The sequence below is a fragment of the Thunnus thynnus genome, chromosome 6 (genome assembly GCF_963924715.1).
Source record: "Thunnus thynnus chromosome 6, fThuThy2.1, whole genome shotgun sequence".
Taxonomy (NCBI): Eukaryota; Metazoa; Chordata; class Actinopteri; order Scombriformes; family Scombridae; genus Thunnus; species Thunnus thynnus.
This window is the reverse complement of record NC_089522.1, coordinates 23,535,620-23,559,712: the sequence shown is the minus strand read 5'-3', so window position 1 is coordinate 23,559,712 and position 24,093 is coordinate 23,535,620. Positions and strand designations below refer to the sequence as shown.

General features: G+C 39.4%; 2 protein-coding genes, 1 long non-coding RNA gene and 2 other non-coding genes across 6 annotated transcripts; 4 read left to right on the top strand and 1 right to left on the bottom strand.

Moving 5' to 3' along the window:
* Nucleotides 1–1,418: 1,418 nt before the first annotated feature.
* Nucleotides 1,419–11,836, top strand: naca (nascent polypeptide associated complex subunit alpha). Of its 2 annotated transcripts, none has more exons than XM_067592750.1 (9): nt 1,419–1,526; nt 3,056–3,130; nt 7,370–8,356; nt 10,164–10,249; nt 10,551–10,628; nt 10,740–10,886; nt 11,109–11,237; nt 11,334–11,456; nt 11,714–11,836. In XM_067592750.1, the coding sequence occupies exons 2-9, from the start codon at nt 3,061–3,063 to the stop codon at nt 11,726–11,728; spliced, it is 1,635 nt and encodes a 544-aa protein (XP_067448851.1). In that variant the 5' UTR covers nt 1,419–1,526; nt 3,056–3,060; the 3' UTR covers nt 11,729–11,836. The 2 variants fall into 2 exon arrangements, with proteins under 2 accessions (XP_067448851.1, XP_067448852.1); XM_067592751.1 differs by lacking the exon at nt 7,370–8,356 and adding an exon at nt 5,710–6,453 and having other exon boundaries at nt 1,420–1,526.
* On the bottom strand, nt 8,304–8,901 carry LOC137184770 (uncharacterized). Its single transcript, XR_010928719.1, has 3 exons — nt 8,776–8,901; nt 8,489–8,703; nt 8,304–8,392 (listed from the first exon to the last, which is right to left on the bottom strand). It is a non-coding gene; the product is annotated as an uncharacterized lncRNA (long non-coding RNA).
* Nucleotides 10,376–10,449, top strand: LOC137185423 (small nucleolar RNA SNORD59). Its single transcript, XR_010928870.1, has one exon. It is a non-coding gene; the product is annotated as a small nucleolar RNA SNORD59 (small nucleolar RNA).
* LOC137185422 (small nucleolar RNA SNORD59) lies at nt 11,556–11,629 on the top strand. The gene has a single exon (XR_010928869.1). It is a non-coding gene; the product is annotated as a small nucleolar RNA SNORD59 (small nucleolar RNA).
* A 3,739-nt stretch (nt 11,837–15,575) lies between the features above and the next one.
* On the top strand, nt 15,576–21,451 carry LOC137184769 (prostaglandin E synthase 3-like). Its single transcript, XM_067592752.1, has 8 exons — nt 15,576–15,880; nt 17,905–18,018; nt 18,645–18,714; nt 18,842–18,940; nt 19,122–19,211; nt 20,038–20,094; nt 20,257–20,284; nt 20,407–21,451. Exons 1-8 carry the CDS (start codon nt 15,591–15,593, stop codon nt 20,424–20,426), a joined length of 768 nt encoding a protein of 255 aa, XP_067448853.1. The 5' UTR covers nt 15,576–15,590; the 3' UTR covers nt 20,427–21,451.
* The last annotated feature ends 2,642 nt before the right edge of the window (nt 21,452–24,093 follow it).

Below are 24,093 nucleotides of genomic sequence, written 5' to 3'. Positions count from 1 at the left end.
AATGAGTATGAAAATTATGTGAATCATATGCTGTGGCCTTCGCAGTCACCAGATCTCAACCCACTTGAACACCTATGAGAGATTTAGGACTAACGTGTTAGACAGTGCTCTCCACCACCATCATCAAAACACGAAATGAGGGAGTATCTTTTTGAAGAATGGTGTTCACCCCTCCAGAAGAGTTCCAGAGACTTGGCAACGCTGAGGAACACCATAGTATTATTAATATGTTTCTGTGTTTTAACTGTGATTCTCATTGTTGAGGTGACACTGTTTTCTCTTCTCATGCGCCATATTTCTTAATAAAAATATTTAAACAAAAAACAAAACATCAATCTGTACATTAGTACCCATTTTCCTTATTTTAAAGTTTTGCATATCTATCCAAAATAAATTTGAACGAGCACAGTGAAAAAAATAAATGAAATATTGTTTCCCCATCTGAATTATGAAGTAGCCTACAGACTGTTCTTGGCCACTTCAGGCTGAATTGTGGCTAATAACTTTGGTGATCCCTAACTTAAACATTAACTGCCATCATCGGGTCCAATTTTTAATTATTTGTCATGTAGTTTGGTTTCTGACCAAATAAAAACAAATGCCATTCCCATCAGCATCAACTGTACTTTGGATTTAATTAGCAAATGTTAGCTAATACGTTTTAAAGTTCGGATAAAAACGGTATTTCTGCATTGTGACGTATTTCTGAGTGAAACAGGATAGACAGGTGGGAGGATTTTGATTTGAACATTGAAACCTGGGCATCTTAATGAATCTTAACTCTGTGCCGCTAAAAGTTAAAGTTTGATTGATGGGTGGATCCCATGCTATTATTGGTTGATATTGGTTGGTTCAAGCCCACGTAAACACACGTCATATTTTGTTTTACAGATGGAAAACATGATTGGATTTTGATATATGAATACAAAGAAAACATTTTTTTGTTATATTTTTTGGCATGTATTGTTAAATAGGTGCACAATATCACTGGGGATGTGATCTAAAACGGTTCAAAAGGCATTTTTCATTTCATCTTGACTTTAACATGGTAAACGTGGCATACTTGCAAAACATCACCAATGTAGCATTGTCATTGTGAGCGTGTTAGCATGCTAATGTTAGCATTTAGCTTAAGCACTGCTATGCCTTACAGAGATAGTGTGGCTAGACTCATGAAGTAGGCTAGTATAATTAAATATAAAAGTGTGGTGGTCCTGAGGTGCAAAACACAACATTTCTCAAAACACAGTGACATTTCACAAAACACAACATTTCTCAAAACACATCAACATTTCTGAAATATTGTTGTTTCCTCAAATATTGTTGTGTTTTGTGAAATGTTGTTGTGTTTTGCACTTCAGTGCCACTGTATGAAAAAGGATTGTAATTTCTATGGTTACAAAAATGAGTCTGTGGCCCTTTAAGTAACCCGGAAGAAGAAGATGCGGCCCTAAACCGGATATTACCGAGAAACGGAGGTTAGAAGTTCTCTCTCACAGCCATCTTGGATATAACGTCCCAAGTCGGTGAGTATCTCCGCTGATAATCCAATATCATCCAGCTATTTTTCACATATTACCGTCCGTACCAACGGTTTCATACGTTTAAGTAAACAGCGGTCATCAGGCCGGTGTAGCTATTATTTACATTTCGTTTCTCTATGCGGTGATATTTGTGCCGTTGTACCGCCGATTACCGGTTCAAAATGGGCGAACATCATGACTACCAGCTCCCTAGCAGCCTGTCAGGGCCGCAGTGAACTGTGTGACAACTGGCTGGTTACTTTGATTAGTTCAGATTGTGGGGAATGTGATGTTATATTTGTTTATTAATTGATAGCTTTCCTCTGTTGAAGCTGACAGATCCTAACATCAGCTCAGTTAAACGTCGCTGTAATACAGACTGAGCTCTCAGGCTAAAGCGTGGTCACCTGTTCAACTAGTTCTGTCAACTGAGAGTCAACGTGAGAATTGGCTAACCCACTCAGTGTTATTGTGCTAAAAAAGCTATCCCAAATTATTACAAGAAGTTTGTATCTGCAGGTCTTAAAAGTCCTAACAGCATTGAATTATGTGTTCTCTTTAACAGTGGTTTTTAAAGTGGGGTCCCGGGACCCCCAGGGGTTTTTTTAGGGGGTCCCCAGCAAAATGGGGAATAATTTATTTTCACTATAATTCCATTCATAAGTAACAGCGATAGGATATATGACTATTTTGATCATGGGTTTCATACACTTTCTGTGATGAAATATCTAAAAAGCTCAAATCTTATCAGACGGGGGACTCTGGTATTAAATCTTATTAAATGGGGGTCTGTGGTGTAATTCATGTCAGCGTAGGGGGTCCATGACGTGAAAAAATTTGAGAACCAATGCTCTATACAATGTTGAATATAGGATTTCTACTCATAGTGGTGTATTTTTACATTTGTACTGCTGACATTACTGAAGTAAGGGAGCTGAGTACTTCTCCCATTGCTGTCTTTACTTGATACTTTGTCTAAATCATTCTCATGATATTAATGCTAGTAAAGTTGTTGAATATGACAGTACATACAAGAGATGTGCAGCAATAAATCACAATTTACTACCTTATACTATCAGAATTGGGGGAAAAAATAAAGAATCGGAGCCTGTTATCCCCCAAAACTAACTTTTTTTTAGTTGTTTGTGTTGATTTCTGATGCTGTCAAAGGGTTGTTTACATCAGCTATATCTGTAAAAACAGCAGGAAATGGGTAATTTGCATCTACAGGTCTTGAAAAGTCTTAAAAAACCTTGAGTTCCCTCAACAGAAGAGGCCTTAGCAGGTTTTAAAGAATCTTACATTTCCTGTCTAAAGGTCTTGAATATTTCCTCTTTCCAGCTGTAGACAGTAACATTAATTGTAAGTTGTACGTGTTTGTACTTCATAAATAATTGCAGGCCTTTTTGTCCCTACTGGTTTTCTCTCATTCATAGAACGGCATGACAGTGAATAATGTATTAAATTACATTGTGTGTAGAATTTTAAAAAGTCTTAAATTTAATTGTCTTTACTTCATTTTTTCTCACCAGCAACCATGCCTGGTGAAGCCACAGAAACGGTCCCAGTCACTGAGCAGGAGATGCAGCAGCCTCAAGTGGAGACTGGTTTGTATATTTTTACTTATCTTGCATGCAATGCTGCATATTGACTGTACTAACGGGGTCCTGGAGCTCAGAGAACGCGTGAATTGTTCAACAAATAGCCGTCTGTTGAAGGTAATTTGTCAAGTAGAGGATCAATATTGGATGATTATTTGGTTCGGGGAGTTGACTCAGCTGGCTGGACACTGAGTTGATGTAACAGGTGACATATTTTGATTGTCACTAGCCAGGTGTTGGGACATTTGTAACAGTTGTTTTCCCACTGAGGGATCTGCATTGGGTTAATATGGCTTGGCTTGAAAAGAGTAATCCAGGACCCCTCCTTTTTTTTTTTTTCTTTTTTTTTTCTTTTTTTAATTCACACAAACTCACAATGGCGTGTGGTGACTTGCACTGACAACTGGATCTAGCGCACAATGCATGGTGATGAGTGTGGTTTCCCTGTGCACAATAAATGCCTTGAAAACCCACTTTGTGTAGATGGGACGTAACCTTGTTAGCAATGGCACAGATCTTTGCATTGCGTATTTATTTTAGCCTCACCTGTAAAGCCTTATCATAGCAATATATATATAGAAACCAATTATTCTCAGTTGGAAAAATGTGGTTAGTTATTTACTTTCTAGCTGTATGTGATCAAACTATAACTTGGTGCCAGCACGACTTACAAAAAGGACTTACAAGTGCTGAAGAAAGAATGAAACAAACTGTGAAAAATAGTGGACAGACTGTGAAAGTCATCATTGTGCATATTGTACGTGATGCTCTGTGACCAAAAATTAAGATAAGTGTTTTTAATAAAGTGAAAAATAGATGACTGTTTTTCATGGTTTAGTTTTAGTCACTGTTGAGGTGGATATGTCAAGGAGGGTGTTGGAGGAAAAAATCCCAAAACAGTGAATCATAAGTGCTCAAATTTCAGCATAACTGTGCAATTGCACATACATCTGTATTAATTCTTGGGTGTCACTTTTTTACCAGTATGCACCAGTTTTCCACTAAAACTGTTCTGTTTGTGGGAGGAGATGCTTGGCCAGGGGTGGGGCTCTGACTCGAACACCCAACTGATAAGTTGCAGTTAGCACCAGTGAAACAGCTAACAGGGCGGCTAGCCCGTCAGTCAGTAGTAGCTATCACTCTACAACCAAATGTAAAAATAGAAAAGAGGGTTCAGAGACATTCACTGCACATGTACTGTTACTGGCTGACATTAAACTGCTGTGAGTTCGATTTGAAACAGTTTCCCAACATTTGTATGTGTGCAGCACAGAGGAGACTTTCAAAGGAAGCAATTAATAGTCAATAACTTTGAACTTATTCATTCAACTCATAAGGGGATTTTTGAGTGGTCTGTAGTATTTAATAAATGCACAATGTAAAGATGAAGAACAATAAGCTCCATAATCTACCCTTTTTATTTTTCCTTTAAAATGTAGTCTCAATTCTCACTTAGTCCATTTGAGATCTGAATTTGAATTTATTGATATTATATTTTTGACTATCAGAGTATTGCTCAACCCCCATCATAAAGCTCTACTGAAAAATACATCTTTGTAGTGCTTTAACTACAGTACATCTGTTAGAAAACTGACTAGAACTTAGAAAATACAGTTTTACTGTGAGAGCAGTGAAATACACATGGTGATTTAATTGTGGTTTGATTTGTACAGTCTCAATAGAGGTTTATTAATGTGACGATGCTTGTCAGCTTATTCATCAGGTAAAATAAACAGAGCTCAATATTTTACATTCTGTTCAGCCATGTGGGAGGAACTTGGTGAAAAATCGTGCTTGCAGTAGTAGCTGTACACTCGTTTGGACATTTTCTGTGCAAATACAAACTCCAAGGAAACAAAAGATGACAGATCCTATTATGCAACAGTCATCAGTAACTGACAATGTTACATGTTTGAGAGAGAACTTCTGACAATGATAAGGACAAATACTGATGCAACTTCAACCCCAGATGGATTAGTACTGTACATTATTCAAAATAAGTGTTGGGTCATTATTTCACAGGGATGTGATTGTGTTGGTGTCATGTGGACCAGAGCTCTTCTCTGACCATAAATGTTCTCATCTTTGAATAAAAGGCCTTTTACAATGGAGGAAGTGTAACTATTAAGTAATTACACCACATAGCCTTTTCCATAAAGCAGTATAGTAATGTACAATGCTGAACTGTCTAAATAATTTAGGATTTTAGTCAGTGTAGTCTAGTTTGTTGCTTTAAAAAGTGATCTTGGACTGTTAATGGATTTATAGCTTACCTTCATGTATGGGCTGTTTTGGACGATGGGTGGTCTTCCAGTGCTTATCTCACGTTTGGACACTGCATGGAGTTTGGGACATTGGGCACTTTTGTTTCTTTTGGAGAGCACCCAACACGCCCCCCTCCCCTACTTTGGCAAATCAAGAGCCATTTCCACATCACTGAACTTTTTTCCACAAACTCATCGTTTCTATTCACGTGTGGAGCACAATTCCCTTTTTCACAAAGTTTGTGTTGAGCTAGTAAAATTGCTCGTTAACTACTGTGACGGCCCTTCCCCCTGTTACTCCTCTTGCTCTTACTTCATCAGCTGCAGGAGTATTGAGTTCTTCTGCTCCTCCTGAGATGGCTGTTCCTTCAGTAAATAAGGCAATCCCATTGGAGAATCCTCCAGAAACCTCTATTCCTGCTCAAGAGATAGGCTCCCCTGAAGAAACTAGCATTCAGGCTCCTGCCGATCAACCAAACGGTGTGGCTGCTGCTCAAGACATGACCAAGCAATCTGAAGAGACTGGGTTGGAGGCAACACCTGTCTCACCGCAAGGGGCAACTGCTGACCCAGCAGCTGATTTGCCTGTTCCTGAAGAGACCGTGCCTTCTGCTGAGGCTCCCGTTTCTTCCTCAGAGCCGCACATTCAGGAGGTAGCAGCTCCCCCTGAAGAGGTTCAAAATCAGGAGTCAGCTGTTGCTGCTGAAGAACCAGCCAGCCAAGAGGTTACACAGATATCTGTTAAAGAAGAGGCCACTGGAGAAGAGCCGGCAGCAGTGGCAGAAAAAATTCCTGATGATCCAAAACCATCTGCCTCTGAGGACGTCAGTGCAAACACTGAAGATGGGAAGACGACTGATGCACCAAAGACTGCGGAAGAATGCCAGAAGAATCTCTGCCCGGACGCAGCTCATGAAGTATTGCCTGGTGATGTGAACGTCGATGTGGCTACTCAAAATGAAAACGTAGACAAGAAGGAACCTGTTATACTTCTCTCCAAGGCCATTCAGTCGAAGGGGACTTCCAAATGTGAAGGTCCACCTCTTTCTACCCGCCACCTGTCAGGTTGGTTTATCTTTTTGTGAAAGGCAGACTCTCCTCTTCCCCATACTTTTTGTCCCCATCTTTGAAAAGAACCTTTGTGATTAGGTTCATTTCAACAAAGGTTTAATGTTTTCCATACAGTGCATATAGTTTGTCATATTTTTCAACATGAGAAAGTTGGCTAAATGGATTCATGCCATTCTGCTGCCTGTGTTAGTGTTTTCTGTCTGGATGGGTCATGACTTATTTTATAGTTAATATTGTTTTTGTCTGCATCTTTAATGCTGTAATATCTAAACGGATAGTTAACATTTTCTATTAGACTTATATAACCCTTGTCTGCAACTGATCATGTCTCCCTTATCACCAGTGAAGAATGTTGGTAATTTTAAAAAATGGAAAATAAATGAGTGTAGTTTGGCTAGGAACTGTTTTTGTTTCATTTAAGTTATTTGTATCCATTCTAATACATATTTGACATATATTAGAGACATTCAGTATGTCGCTCCTGCATTTCACTGCACATTGAGAAATGAGTGACACAAATCTTGACCTGTTTGGCCAGGTGTTGGTCCGTTCTGCTTTGAGGCACCAGTTTAATGGTGCAGTAGTAGTTGCATTTTTGCACTTGCTATGTCTGCGTAACATAGCCCTGTGCTGTGTGATATTTCATTGAGATGTGGTGATGTGCATTGCAAATACTTTTTTGTCTTTAGTGCATCCTGACTAAATATAGAATGCAGTTTTCTGTGTGGAAGTGGGTAGTATGTACCATGCATTTTGAGTAGCAGTTTGCATCAAACTCTAAAGTTAGGTAGGTGTGTCCTTTTTCCTAACCCTAAGAAAGATGATTCCGTCTTGGTTTGATCGTTTAACCCGCATGAGCAAGCCTTCCACTTTCCCTTCAAAAATGTTTAAAGAATCTTTTTCTATTCAGCTACACCTCCTGCCCCAGCGCAGGCAGCTTCTGGCCCTGCTAAGCCCAAAGGCAAAGATGCCAAGAATGCAAAGGGCTCCTCTGCCCCAAAGGCTGTCCCTGGCAGAAGGAAACGCTCATCAATGTCTGCCTCCTCTTCCTCTCCCACCTCACCAAAATCTACTTCCACAACCCCCCTGTCACCTGTGCAATCTCCCCTTGCTTCCTCACCTGCTAACCAGGGTAACCGCTCCGGTCCAAAAGTTGTCAAGGCTGGCAAACAAGGAAAGGCTAAGAAAGGAGAGGCATTTGTGCCTGCTCCAGCCCCTGTGGAGAGCAAGGTCACAGGAGCAAATGAAAAACCAGCAGAGTCTATCCCCAAGCAAGCTGCAGTTGAGGCTAAACCTGCCCCAGCTCAGCCAAAAAAATCCCCACCAGCTGCTACAAAGCCTGCTGCTTTTAAAGTTACCTCAAAGCCTGCTGTAGCTGCCCCAGTTTCATTTTCAGATACTATTGCTTCTAGCCCTCCCAAATCAGCTGAAGTTAAGGCACCTTTACCAAAAGCTGCTCCTGTTACTGCAGTAGCTGATGAGGATCTCCCTCCCCTTATCCCACCTGAGAAGCACGTTAAAATGCCAGTGTTTGTACCCCCTGTTGAGAAGGAGTGTGCAAAACCTGCTGCACCTGTTACTAAGGTTCCCAAAGCAGCAGCCCCAGTAAAATCTGCTCCAGTTGAAGGTGCTAAAGTGGTTGCTGAAGCTTTAGCTCTACCTGTTGAGGCTGTTAAACCTGTTGAAGCTCCTAAAACCGTTTCAAAGGCCAAACCTGTACCTATTAAGGCTGCTGAACCAGCAGTCAAAGTTGAAGCTGTTAAGGCAGCAGCCCCAGCCAAACCTGTTCCTGTTGAAGCTCCTAAACCAGTTGTTGAGGCCAAACCTGCTCCTGTTGAAGCTCCTAAACCAGTTGTTGAGGCCAAACCTGCTCCTGTTGAGGCTACTAAGCCAGCTGGTAAGGCCAAACCTGTCCCTGTCGAGGCTGCTGAACCTGTCCCTGTCGAGGCTGCTGAACCTGTCCCTGTCGAGGCTGCTGAACCTGCCCCTGTCGAGGCTGCTGAACCTGCCCCTGTCGAGGCTGCTGAACCTGCCCCTGTCGAGGCTGCTGAACCTGCCCCTGTCGAGGCTGCTAACCCTGCCCCTGTCGAGGCTGCTAACCCTGCCCCTGTCGAGGCTGCTAACCCTGCCCCGGTCGAGGCTGCTAAACCTGCCCCGGTCGAGGCTGCTAAACCTGCCCCGGTCGAGGCTGCTAACCTTGCCCCGGTCGAGGCTGCTAACCCTGCCCCGGTCGAGGCTGCTAACCTTGCCCCGGTCGAGGCTGCTAACCTTGCCCCGGTCGAGGCTGCTAACCTTGCCCCTGTCGAGGCTGCTAACCTTGCCCCTGTCGAGGCTGCTAAACCTGCCCCTGTCGAGGCTGCTAAACCTGCCCCTGTCGAGGCTGCTAAACCTGCCCCTGTCGAGGCTGCTAAACCTGCCCCTGTCGAGGCTGCTAAACCTGCCCCTGTCGAGGCTGCTAAACCTGCCCCTGTCGAGGCTGCTAAACCTGCCCCTGTCGAGGCTGCTAAACCTGCCCCTGTCGAGGCTGCTAACCTTGCCCCTCTCGAGGCTGCTAAACCTGCCCCTGTCGAGGCTGCTAAACCCGCGCCTGTCGAGGCTGCTAAACCCGCCCCGGTCGAGGCTGCTAAACCCGCCCCGGTCGAGGCTGCTAAACCCGCCCCGGTCGAGGCTGCTAAACAAGTTGAAAAAACTAAATCTGCAAAGCCAGATGTAGAGGTTGTTAAGCCTGCTGCAGAACCTAAGCCAGCTGCCGCTGAGGTTACCGAGCCAGCCCCTGTAAAGGCTGCTGAGCCAGTTACTGAGGCCAAATTGGTTGAGGTTAAGGCTGGACCTGCTGAGGTTGCCAAGCCTGCTGTTCCAGCAGCCAAACCAGCAGCTGAGCCTTCATCCGCTCCCTTAAAACCTGCCCCTATTGAGCCTGCTGTTTCTGACGCAGCTCCCCGTAAACTCACATTTGCTGAGGCAGTTGCAAAACCTACCACTGTTAAACCTGAGGTTGAGGTAACTCCTTCTGAACCTGTCTCATCACCCAAACCTGCTCCCACACCTGCTAAAACCCCAGCCAAGGTGGAGCCTGTGATCAAGAATGATAAGGGTATTTTCTTCTTTCTTTCCTCCTGTGTGCTGTTTTTCCTACTATCGCTGCGTTTTTGGAACTGCTCAGATGCTTAAATGTGCTATTCTGTTAAAAAGCAAATAATGTGTAAGTAAGTATGCTCTTGCTTTGATGTAAAGTTTAACTCCTAACATGCTCCTAGTCGTTGAAATGGACGCTCCTGTTATTGGAAACAGTCGGTTCTGTTGTTGCATACTGTTAGCTACGTTGCAGTTTAATTTATGCAAATATATGATGTCTAATGAGGTTTTTTTTTTTTTTTTTTTATTTCAGCAGTGATGTGTTGTGTCAGTCTGATAAATGATATTGGATATTAGGGTGTTGCGTTCACATACTTGGAGTACACAATAATTTGGATTTGAGTTCATTATTATTGCAGTCTTTGTTAACTTACATGTTGGAATTGTCCACATGTTGGGTGGGTATAGTTCATCTCCAGTAACAACAAACATACTGTATTTTGAACCATTATTGACCAACCTGTTATTCCTTCCCCAGGATCAATGCAGCTTTTTTCCTGCATGAGCACATGTTTGTAACAGGTGGCATGTTGTGACTAAATTTTGGTTTCTGTCGGCGTTTTCTGTAGGATCCGGCACTGAGTCGGACAGTGACGACTCAGTCCCTGAGCTGGAGGAACAGGACTCTGCCCAGACACAGACACAGCAAGCTCAGGTGAGAATTTAGTCTGGTCTGGAATATTGTATTCACTGATACAGACTTTAACCTAAACAGAAAAGATCATTACAACATCTACTGCTAGTGTCAAACATTTTGAGCAGATGTTTTTGGTCTTTTGACTCTTCAGTGATGATTTACACAGTGACTTTCGTTCTTCTGAGCCTCCTGAAGCCAGCCTTTCTGTCCTGAGAAGAGAAACTGTTAAAAGCATTTCAATATTTTTGAGTTCATATCCAAACTTAATTCACATTTACTTGTTGACATTAAACGTGGATGAATATTCTGTCTCCTATAGCTTGCAGCAGCTGCTGAAATAGACGAGGAACCTGTCAGCAAAGCCAAACAGAGCCGCAGTGAAAAGAAGGCACGAAAGGTAATGATCTTGTTTTAATTACAGTATTTTTCTTTACTGCTTGCTTTTCTGCTTTCTTTCTTTTAGTTCAACTTGGCCACATTTGTAAAATATGACTTGTGTTTCTTACAGGCGATGTCAAAGCTTGGTCTCAGGCAGGTAACAGGGGTCACCAGAGTCACCATTCGCAAGTCAAAGAACATCTTGTTCGTCATTACCAAACCAGACGTCTACAAGAGCCCCGCATCAGACACATACATCGTCTTCGGTGAAGCTAAGGTATGTAGCCAGCAATGACTTCATTAGTCGTCTTGAGCCTTTAAAGGATTATAATGGTTATATTGTCTTGTCATAGCTTTTTATAAGGCAGCAGAACAGATTCATTGAGAGATTCAGGTCACGGTTACCATAGTGATAGTCAAAATAGTACAAAATGTCCTCAACTAAATGTTATTGCCAAATGGTGTATTGATTTTTCATTTTACTGTGTGTGCACCCTAGATCGAAGATCTTTCCCAGCAAGCCCAGCTGGCTGCTGCAGAAAAATTCAAGGTACAGGGAGAAGCTGTATCAAACATCCAGGAAAACACACAGACGCCAACAGTACAGGAGGAGAGCGAAGAAGAAGAGGTAAGACTTTTTCATTCAGATGAAAAGGAGCTAAAACTAATGGGTGTTTCTTGTTTCATAATATGATGTAATACAAATCCCTCATTATTTTTATAGGTTGATGAGACCGGAGTTGAGGTTAAGGACATTGAACTCGTCATGTCACAAGCCAACGTGTCGCGGGCGAAGGCTGTACGCGCCCTGAAAAACAACAACAACGACATTGTCAATGCTATTATGGTAAGATATAAAAACCCTTTTTCAGTGGTAGTAAAGTTGAGTCTTTATTCAGCCATTTTAAATGGTTTGCTCAAATCTGAACTAATGTGTATGGAAAACTCTTCAGTGATGATTGATACAGTGACTTTCGTTCTTCTGAGTTTACTGAAGCCAACATTTCTGTCCTGAGAAGAGAGAAACTCTTTAACATATGGGTCAAAAAGAATGTCTTGACACAAACGCTAACAAACCTTTTTTTTTTTTTGTTCCCTTTGCAGGAGTTGACGATGTAAGGGGACGCTGGCAACAAAGGGTCGAAGAGAGGTTGCTGATTTAATCTAAGCTCGTTTATACAATTTATACCCAAGATGGAAATAAAGTTGTGGCTTGATAAAATGAAATTTTGTTGTTTGTACTTCATTGGAAAATTTGGGAGGGTTTTTTTTTTTTTCATTGTGATTTGGTTGCAAAGACTGATGAACCTGGTCAAGGTAGCAGTAAGTTGAGCTTCATTTGAACCCCAACCTCAAAATGTCAGAAAACATTTATTTGTAACATCAATTCTACCAATCATCATTTTTTACCTACATATTCCTATATAGGGTCACAGGGTGCAGCAATACCAGTATTGCACTGGACAGGACACCAGTGTTTATACAGTCTCCTCAAGTCAAGTCCCAGTATTCAGACCAAGGCTGAATTTTGAGCCTGTGGTACTCGCCAGCGAGCCACTGCTGTGTAGCAATCAAAATATATGAATTCAAAGTAATGATCACTTAATTTTGTGTGGGTGACACGGCTGGAAATCCAGTGTCAGTTCATCTGGTTGCAGAGTGCCTTGGGCCTGACTTGATCTTTAACACACCCAATACCAGGCAGAGATGAGTTGGCGTATCTTATTAGCACAGATAAGTAGCAGTCAAATCAGAAATATGCCGTCTCGAAGGATTGCAAGTCACACCTCAATTCTCGTGCTTTGAAAAATCAGGATGAACGTGGGAGTGTACAGCTCACTGTCTTAGAGCAAGCTGAAATGAAATGTTTGCCTGCTTCATTATCTGTAAAAGTTGATTCTGTGTCAAGATGGCTGCTGAACTGTCTCCATTTTGTCAAGACTCAAATGCCAATACAAAAAGGCTCAATTTCCTCACTGGGAGAAATAAGTAAGTGCTGAGTATGGACATCCTCTATAATGGTTAGCTGCAGTACCACAAAGCCTCATATTTATATTATAATTCTCTCAAACTGAATCCTTCATGAGACAGATCAAAACAAATTTCCTCAATCATTAAAGCAGAGGTTAAGATATCCTGACATTTTCCATCCATTGGATGAGTTGAGCTCCAAAAATGTTGGATCCTACACTTCCCATAATGCAACTTGATAGCACTCATTCAGTTAGACCCTCCCTTTCTGGTAAATGCTCATGTCTTTCTATCTTCCCGGCGGAAATGCAGGTTTTCTGTTTAAAAAAATGTCCCAAAGACCAGGCTGACAAACCTGATGGATGTCACTTCAATTATTTCCTCAGATTTGACAAATCTCCCTCCAGAACTACAGAATAACAATATTAAAGACTAACTTTGATGTGTTAAATCATCAGAGTTCACATTTAAAAACACTTCATAGCATCTACACACTCATCCTGCAGCCAAGCAGGTAATTTATCTTATTTAGGCTCGTTAGATGTCTTCTTGTACAGTTTTGTTGCACTTGTTAGGTCAGGACAGACAGCCTTGTATCTTTATGACTCTTTTAACCACTGGTTTATGGAGTTTGGTGACTTCATCAAAGCTCCGAGTGTTTTATGCAACACCCCCCAAAAAACCTGCCTTCTTTTGAGATGGTAAAGCTTTGGTTCATCTTTGGGACTTGTCGGCACAGGTGGAAATCCAAAAACACAACTTAATTTTCAACTGAATAAACAAATAAAGCTAAATTATTATCATATTCCTTGTGATTTTAAACAGGTGAATCATGAAGCTGAAACTGTAACATAAAGAGTAAAATAGACAATACAAATGTGAAGGCCCACAGTTAATGGGAGACTGAGAATGGAGGGCATAACAAGCATAAATCTGGTAAAAAGACAAATGAAAAATTATAATGGAAAAGATACAAACATAGTTGGGAATGTGTAGAAAATCCTGCAGGGAGAATATGAAATAAAAATTGGTGCTATTAAGACAAAATGGGAACAAAAGTAAGATGAAGAATGGAAACGGATGTTTAATGAGGTTCAGAAAACTACAAATCTAAACTCTGGAGGAACTGCGGTGAAATTAGGGCAAACAATGTGCATCTTTTTCCTTTTATTCCTGTGAGTCTTTGAATAAATTTTGTTTGCAAATGTTGCAGTTAATAGAGGAAGTTATCAAAAACAAACAAATATTGTATTTCAAAGCAGAGTATATTCTACAGTGAAAATCCCCAAGTGGATTTAGTGAAGATGAAAATTATTTATTGAGAATCCTGAGAATCACAACACTGAAGCAAATTACAAGAAGAAGGAGGTGGATAAAGACTTACCTAGCTGGAAAAGCACAATTCAATAGATACAATTTATGGTGAAAATGACTCAAAAAAATAAGAAATATGGGGGATGCATTTGAAAAAAGATGGATTCTGGTGACATAAAGTTATAACTATACATAAAGAAAAAAGTTATGTATCAACTTGTCCACTTTTTGCAATTAGTCAGATGATTTTTACTTTATCCTCTGTGCCTAGCTATAAGTTCCTGTTCTGTTAAATATACATGTCTATATAAATGATGTAGCTATATTTTCTTATATGTATAGTAGGATAATTGTATGTTATATCAAATCTAGTATTAATTGAATGTACCTTTTTTAAAAGTTGAATTCTGCTTCACCTTTTCTGTTAAGATAACTTCTATATCATAAATTGTTGAAAGTGGACAACAACATGAAAACAACTAAAGTATTAAAAGAAGAAGACAATCATTTGGTCATCATTTAATCATTTGAAGGGCACACATTCACCAAAGACAAAAAGAGGAAGGGAGGATGTGAGATGCCCATTGTATTTATGAAAATTTCTATTTATCTTTCTACTATCATTTTGATGACTGAATCACTCAAAGTAGCCATTCAGATTACATGACTACAATGTACACTTTAGAATCGACAACTGCATTTATTAATATTGTGTTTTGTCCTTTTTTTTCCTAACACTTACTGCTACACAAGTGAACGACACTAGAAAGTAGATAAACCTTTCAACAAATAGGATTACAGCCTTAAATATGCATCTGGATTACTGTCATGCCTTTTCTTGTGTATTCTTTTATGTAATTATCTAAGACATGTTTGCCTGTTTGTCTGTAGCAGTCTTGGTAAAAGTTGCAATATTTTAAACGCTAGGTTCACAATTTTTCCAAGTCAGGTGTCCATATGAACCCTGAAAGAGGTTTTCCTCGCTGTAATAATTCCTCCTGTTCATACTGGCTATAAAAAGATCCCCTTCCAATGCACTTTCAATGTAAGTGATGGAGGCCAAAATCCAGTGTGTCCACAAGTCATTTTGTGCAAAAATGCATTTAAAAGTTTATCTGAAGCTTATATGAGGCTTAAGCAGTCTGGGTTAGTCATATCAAGTGGATATATGCCATTTACAGTCTTTTTAGCATCAAATTCCTTCTTTGTGTTTCCTCGGACAGTGTTTCCCTGTTGAGCTGCGATGGAAGTATAGTAACAAAAAGAGGGACTTTAGCACTAAAAAGACTGTAACATTGAAAGGTATCTACTTGATTTGACTAATTTGGATGGCTGAAGCTTCATATTAGCTTCAGATAAACTTTTAAATACATTTTTTGCACAGAATGAGGACTGTAGATTTTGTACCCCATCACTTACATTGTAAGTGCATTATGAAGGGATCTTCTAATGGTCATTATGAACAGGAGGAATGATTACAGCCAGAAAAACCTATTTCAGTGTTCATTTTGGCACCTGACTATTGTTTAAAGAGAGAGTTGAAAAATCATGAACCTATCCTTTAAAGTGCTATAAAATGTATTGTAATGTAAAATACTGTGCAGTACAATTTTGTGCATTTTCCTTAAACCCCCCAGACTCATCCTTAAATTGTTCGGGGATAAGGGATAAGATTATTTGAGGCTGGGTGGGGACCATGGCAAAGCACATTAAATGTATTGAAGTCCAGGGCAGATCACACGCCGCCTCCCTCACATCGCCCACAGCCGTGACTGAAAGCTCTAGAAACGTCTCGTACGCTGTAGCTGCGTCAGAACTGCAATTCTCATCCTGTTGTACGCAAGAAGATCCGGCGTACAGTCCACAAGCTAGAGGCGTTTGCATTGGTTGTGTGTGGGCAGCATTTCCTTCTTTTTTACAGGCATTTCTATTCTTTCCAGAAGGCTGTTTTATCAGTGAAAAAGAAGCTCACTTTCACGCCGACATGTAAGTTGTGGGAAGTGTAAAAATGGTGGGGAAAAAGGTGATAATACAAACTGAGTAGCCAGTTTAGCTAACGTTAGCCGTCCGACAACATGCTTCGGCCAAGGCGGGAGGTTGGCCTTACCTCAGTGAACTGTGAGCTAACGGGAACACGCTGCCTAGCTGGAATTTCATATAATGGGTTTTTTAACAAAGCCTTAGGCACCATCAGAGTTATTGTAGCAGAACAGGTTTCGCTGCGTTAGCTGTAAAGACAGTTACGTTTACTTTACGTTATTTCATGTGTCAGGTGCACCGCATGGCTTCACTAACGTCAATGCTGTTAGCTCGGCTAGCAGAGTGTTCATTTAAGTGCTTCATACAAGGCTATCGTTAGATTAGCATGTGGTCTGTGCCAGCAATCATGACTTAAGCGTTATACAGAAAATGTGGGATGTGTTATGACAACAGCGAAGCCAGGTGTTATTAATCTTTGACGGATTTATAGTGTAGTTATGAGGGGAGAGAGCAACAGCGTTTGTATTCAACGCTAGCGCCCATCCACCGCCTTGGTTGCCCCTCGATCATTTGTAAGAGGATTTGAAAGCTAAAGAGGCCATCATCATTTCAGTGCATAGAGGAGAAAGGTGCTAATAAACATAACGCTAGAGTTTAAGTAATGGCTACAACTCGTGTGACTTGCATAAAATGAATCGAAACATCAATTAACGCGGATGTGAGTCGTTATAGATGAGTGGTAACCACTGATATGTACTGAAGATGTGTTTCTCATTGATGTAGTTGACGGTAAGTTTGTATTAATGGAGGAGCAATCATATATCATTTAATAAGGTTTAAAGGAGGGGTGCATAATTTTTCAAGTATGTCTTAAAACAACATTGAAATAGTTTTTTATTGCCATAATCATTCCCCCTGTTCATACTGGCTATTAGAAGATACCTTCATAATGCACTTATAATGTAAATGATGGGGGCCACAAGTCTCCTTTTGTGCAAAAATCTATTTGAAAGTTTATCTGAAGCTAATATGAAGCTTCGGCCATCCAAATGAGTCAAGATATCTTTCAACGTTAGTCTTTTTGGTGCTAAAGTCCCTCTCTTTGTTACTATTCTTCCATTTGATATGACCAATTCAGACTGACGAAGCCTCTTATAAGTTTCATATAAACTTGCATTTTTGCACAAAGTGACTGTGTGGACACACTGCATTCCGGCCCCCACCACTTACATTGAAAGCACATTTGAAGTGGATCTTTCATCAGCAAGTATGAACAGGAGGACTGATTACAGCGTGGAAAACCTCTTTCGATTTTCGTTCGGGCACCTGACTTGTTTTAAGACAGACTTGAACAATTGTGAACCATGAATGAGCATGAATTCTTCCCTCATATCTTGCATTAACTGTATTAGTGGGTATTACTAATTGGATTGAGCATCACTATTTATTTTCTGATGAATTCGGTATATTAGTCACACCGAAGGACTTAAAAAAAAACCTGATTATAACTTTGGCATCGACAGGTTAAAAGCAGTACAATAATATTCATCATTTCTAGGAAAACCTGAGGTGAACCCATGCAAAACATATTGACTTTTAGTGAGCACAGATGTTTTACTTTTGAGGTGTCTTGATACAGGATCACACCGTGTAACTGGATTCTGTGTGGCAACCTGATACACAGGCTTTTTTTTGCCCACCTGTTACCTGTACTGGTGACCTGTATCATGTATTTTTTATGAAAATTGTGGCTCTGATGAGCTGCACTATGTACTTTTACAAAAAATGGGAAAGGGTAAAAATTTTCAAGTCATTGTTGCTTATTTTTGGACCAGATCCAAACATTGTGTAAAGCTCTAAAAGTTAAGTTAAGTAAAAGTTAAAAGTACCAAGATCTGTGCTCTAAATGAACATTGTGAATTACAACTGGCCACACATTTTGTTTACAAAACCATTCATGCTGTAAAACCATTAAGCGTTGAGCTCTCCAACATGCTATTGATGTTTTGACCTCTTCTGTTTCTTCACAGGCATCCAGCAACTGCCAAGTGGTACGACAGGAGGGACTCTGTTTTTATAGAGTTCTGTGTGGCAGACAGCAAAGATGTTAAAGTCAATTTTGATAAAACAAAGTGCGGTTTCAGGTACGTTTGCCTCATGCTGGCTGTTTAAAACAAACTATCAAGAGCAGTATCCAATGAGAGTGCAACGTGAAGCAGGAGGCAGCGGACACACACACAAATAGCACAGTGCACAGTCAATTATTTTATTAATTAACAGGAAGCATTGAATGAGCTGCAAGAGTGGCACAGTAGGATGCTTCAAAAACATGCAGAAAATGCTGATCAAGATAATAAGTGTGAAGTTGCACGCCTTTTTATTATTACGCTTAGTTGAATGCCAAGTTCATCAGAACACAAACCACAACTAACGCCCTGTTTGTTATTGCATTTGGATTAAGTATGTTACTCTGATTCTTTTTTCGTTTTATTTCACGTCTCATGTTATTGTTAAATATCACGATTGCTTGGATTTGCTCCTTTCATGGGTTTTTAAAGGTGGAGTAACCTTGTTATCAGTGCACCTCATCTGGGAGAAGTTTTGTACACACTCACATCAACATGATAACAGTTTGGGACAAAAAATGTCTCTGGTGTGAGCAGCACAGCAGTTCTGAGATTTTTGAAAGTCCTGTGGTCTGCACTTGGCTTGACCTCTGTTTGTTGTTTCGTTCCTCCCAGAATTTTAACTGTCTCTTCTTTTTCCTCAGTTGTCTTGGTGGAACTGACAATGTCAAACACGAGAATGAAATAGAACTTTTTGAAGCCATTGATGAAAATGTAAGTTATAACAAGTTATTGTCTGAATCATTGCTTTATAACATTTAGCCAGTACCGCAGATTGCATTGCACGAAATGTATCCAAAAATTAACCACACATCGGTGTTTTCTTTCCTCCTAAACACAGGAATCCAAACATAAACGCACAGATCGCTCAGTGTTGTGCTATCTACGAAAAGCGCAGCCAGGGAAGGCGTGGCCGAGGCTAACAAAAGAGAAGGCAAAGGTCAGTAACGCACAAGCAAACCGTTCTTAAATATAAAGGACAGCGTGTGTCATAAATTTGGCTTGAAATGTTAATCGTTAACAGTGCGATACAGTCAGCCAAAACTAAAATGTCACAAATTAGGTTGTTTAAATGCATCTCATTGCTATTATGAGGAATTTTAATTTTTGTGTCTCTACAGCTGAGTTGGCTCAGTGTTGACTTCAACAACTGGAAAGACTGGGAGGATGATTCAGATGAGGAGATGGGCAACTTCGATCAATTCTCAGATGTAAGCACTGTTCATTGACTAGTATCACTTAAAATTCATCATTACTTTAAAGAGGTAAATGTTTGACATAATTAGGAGCTTTTTCCATATTATTGTATCAGCTGTTATACCATCAATCAAAATAACAAACAGGCCCATCCAAAAAAGCCCAGAATGGCATTTTGACCAGGCCCAAAGTGTAAGAGATAATGTTACAGAATATAGCGATGACTCCTAAAGATGTCTCAAGGTTGTTTTTTAACATCTTTTTTATTTCAGTCATATAATACGAGGACGATACAGAGTCTCAAGTTGATGTTTATGTTTGTTTTCCAACATAACACAACTGAATATTGCACGCTTGGCATGAAAAAGTCCTAATTTGTATTCTAGTGAAGTACAGTTTTCAAGTTGAAAAAGGACAAAAAGTAGGAGTGCCCAAGCTCCCCAATTCACGTTCAGCCTGGAACCTTTTTTTGCATGTCATTCCCTCCTCTCTTTCTCTTTTAATTTCCTGTGATCTCTCCACTGTTGCTAAAAGAAAACAGCACTGGTATCAGAACGGTGCTTGTTGTTGACATGTAACGTAATTGGTACTAGGAGACAAAGCGTGATGCATCTCCACTGTCTAATCTTATTAAGTAGGAAAGTGCATCAACATGCTCTGTCATTCCAGCTGTAGTCGACTCATTCTGTCATCATGACAAATGACATTATTGAAGTACAGTATGAACCAAGCTTAAACTTAGAGAGATGCAAAAGGTTTTCCACCATTGTCTTACTTCGAGTGCCTGGGTTTAAGAAGCATTTAAGAAAAGTAAATGACTCTTTTGGTGTAATATTACAGATGATGAACAACATGGGAGGTGAGGATGACCTACCCGATCTAGACGGTGCAGATGACGTAAGAATCCTTTTTTTACCCCCTTTTTTATTTGCTTTCTAAGCAGTTGGCTTATATGCAGTAATGAAACCGGATCATTAAATTTAGGCTTATTGTAGTGAACTCCTGTTGAACCTTATGCAACATTTCTCCACTTCATCTTTTACCTTTTGTCTTTTTTAGGACGAGTCTGCAGATAGCGACGACGAGAGTAAGTATTAATGAGCCTTTACAACAACTTTATAGGATGACTACAACCTTTTTGACAAGTGGTTTTTGTTCTGATGGAAGGTTTTAATTTTTTTTTTTTTTTCTGTTTGACTTCACTTTCAGAAATGCCAGATTTGGAGTAGAAAGACTGTAAGACTCTGGAAAGAAAATGGAAGAACAGACGGCAAGAAGAATCAAAACAAATGTATATCTTGAAAATCGAAGGCAGTGACAAACAACTGTACATATGAGTCAGTAGCCATATTTAAAATCCATAGCCTCAGCTCCAAACTCTTGACCGATCAGTCCACTGAAGGTTGATATGCATGGTATTGTACAGAGCAGCTATCTCCACTTCCATTTGCTGTACTGCACCTTTTTGGGTATCTCGTTTTACTGTTAAATATTACAACTAAGCACACATTATTTGTTGGAAAAGCTGTATAGTTGTCCTCAACTGAGCAATACGTGTTAAGAGATTTACAACTTGTTTTCAAATAAACTGTGGTTAAAAATGATAAGGCCCACCCATTCCCAATGTTGTGGTTTTAAGTTAGTCGACCAGTGTAGTTTCTCATGATTTTAAGAAGACACTAGCTATGTACATCTGAGAATTAGATGCGTTTACTGATTGGGTTCCTCTAAAGCCTTCCATGTGCCGTGAATTAGATATCCAGGAAGCCAGTCTTTGTTTCTGTAGCTTAACCTTCCAGCTTACATGTTTCCCTTTACTTATTGTTTAATGTATGTGAAATTGGAATCATTGCAGAAATATTTGCATCTTCCCACTGATCATCTGGTAATTTGAATGAATCCCACACAGTCAGTATCTTAACAGTTCCTCTCTCCATACCCGCCTAACATGCACACTCACGTTAAGACTGAAGAAGCAAGATGAAATGTTTTGCAGCTGATATAAAGAGGCTTGAAGCTCGGTTGGGCCTCAACATCATGTGGTTCGTTGCTATCCTCCAGGTTCTTTCCGTTTGTTCATCTAGAGTAGATCCTCCCTTGTCGGCGAGGGAGTGTCGGAAAGATATGGCGACATGTAATGACCAAATTATATTTGCACTGTCAATAAAATGTAAGGGGAGACAAGTAATGTTGAATTACAGTGGAAATTCTTTTTTTATTGTCTACATCTTTCTAATAAACTGTTTAAGAATCATTTTCAATGAGTTTTTTTTTTTTCTTAATGACATCGGATTTATTTATACAAGTGTGACTTTCTGTCAAAAGGAGGGTCAGTGATGGTGGGTTTCAGCCCCCCACAAATATCACTGGAAATTAAACATTTTTTGGATAGAAGACATGATTTTAAATTCAATACAACACCTCTGCCATAAATTTTTCTTTGATGAAGTTTATACATTGTTAGTTTTTGTTAACACTGTCAGAAAGGTAATAATTCTAATTTGTTATTTAGGTTGTAGTGGGTGGTGATAGTGTACTGGAGTGAATATATTGTATTGAAAAGTGTTCCTAATATTTTGCACCCCTCATGTATGTTAATAGGGTAGACAAAATATTAGGAACTCTTCTATTTAATGATGAGTGTATGCACTAAAGTTAATTTAAGTGAGTAATAAACTATTACTATTATTATTATATATATTATTAGAGAATTACGTAAGTATTATAGTGTTGTGGCCCTGCCAGCAGGGTGCTCTCTTAAACATAGAAAAATCAATCTCAAGCTTGATCACCTTTACAGTGCACCACTTGATTGAAATGGCATATTCATAATGGAATTGTTTACAGGATACAATATTGGCTCTTTCATGTTTTTAAAAAATAACTTTGTTGTATTTAATAGAGGTAATCTTACTTTAAGTAGAGTATTCCTACTTGAGTATTCCTACAGTATTTGTCGGCGCTAGGACCCAGAAGGCTGCACGCTCCTCCGCCGAGAACGAAGACTTCCTCTTCAGGCCTGATTTCCTCACTGTCATTTCCGAGAAGATTTCTATAATATGCGAAACTAATTTCCTGTTTTCACTCTGAAGCACTTTAAAATTAAAGTGTAGATTTTATTTTGCAGCTGTAAAAGGATGACTGGGTGGGATTAGCACTGGATTGTTTAAATTTGCTTCACAAATAACCTAACCTGAACAATTTAAAAACAAGGTTTTTGAGGCGAAAAATTCCCTTACACCAGGTTAATTAAAAAAAAAGGTAGACATAGTTGACTAGCTGTAAACTCACATCAGTAAATGCCAATGAACCACTTTGTTTTGTCACTGTTTAGTGGTGGAAATGAGTAAACTTTACTCAAGTAGCCCACTTAAGTACATCTGAGGTACTATGGGCTACTTTACTTAAGTATTCCCATTTTATGCTACTTTGTACTTTTACTCCACTACATTTCATATTCCACTTTCTGCTCCATTACAGTTACTTGACAGCTATTATTGAGTATAATAAGTGGTGGAAAAAGTATTCAGATCCTTTACTTCAGTAAAAGTACCAATACAGCAATGTAAAAATACTCCACTAGAAGTAAAAGTCCTGCATGAAAAATCCTACTTACGTAAAAGTACATAAGTATCAGCAGCAAAATGTAGTTAAAGTATTGCAGTAAAAGTAGTGGTTTGGTCCCTCTGGCTGATATATTATTATATAGGACATCATTATATTATTAATACTGAAGCATCAGTGTGTAAGCAGCATGTTACTGTTGTAGCTGCTGCAGGTGGAGCTGGTTTGAACTACTTCATATACAGTTAGATAGTTTAGTCCAGTGGTTCCCAAACTAGGGGTCCCTCCAAAGGGTCACCAGATAAATCTTAGGGGTCGTGAGATGATTAATGGGAGAGGAAAGACGAAAAAACAAAGTTCTGATACACAAATCTGTTTTCGGTTTTTGGACTTTTTCTCTGATCTTTGATTTTTGGTGAAATATTGGATCATTTGAACATTTATTGAAATGAAACCATGTGAGAAGTTTAGAGGGAAAAATCACTATTTGGTGGAGCTGTTAACAACTCATAGACATCTGAAATGTGACCCTGACTACACACTGCTTTTTGTAAGACGTCAAAAGTCAAAAAGGTTGGAAACCACTTTCAGGTTTCATCTTTAACAATGTGTTATATTTTAAAAGCTTGTTATATTATCCATTGTGTCAAATTTTCATCTGAAAAGTAACTAAAGCTGTCAAATAAATGTGAGCATAATAAAATACGATGCATTTTATATGGTGCATTAAACCACCGACAGTATATAAAAAGAGGTATCACATTACATATTAATGCATCAGTCATAATAATCCAATAATATATTAACAGTGCATCAGACAGGGGCCTATTTAATAGTTTTACTTTTGATACTTTATAATAACATTTTGCTGATAACATGTTTATTAGAAATAGCAAATAGTAATATAAATAGTAGTGGTGGAAAGAAAGTAAGTACATTTACTCAAGTACTGTACTTAATTACAACTTTGAGGTACTTGTACTTTACTTGAGTATTTCCATTTGACGCTACCTTATACTTTATAAAACTTACTTTACAAAAAGCAGTGTGCAGTGGGGGTCATATTTCAGATGTCTATTAGTTGTTAACAGCTCCACCAAATAGTGATTTTTGCCTCTAAACAAATTTCACCAAAAATCAAAGATTAGAGAAAAAGTTCAAAAACTGAAAACAGATTTGTGTATCAGAACTTTGTTTTTTCTTCTTTCCTCTCCCATTAATCATCTCACGACCCCTCGGATTTATCTGGTGACCCTTTTGGAGGGACCCCTAGTTTGGGAACCACTGGACTAAACTAGCAAACTGTATATGAAGTAGTTCAAACTAGCTCCA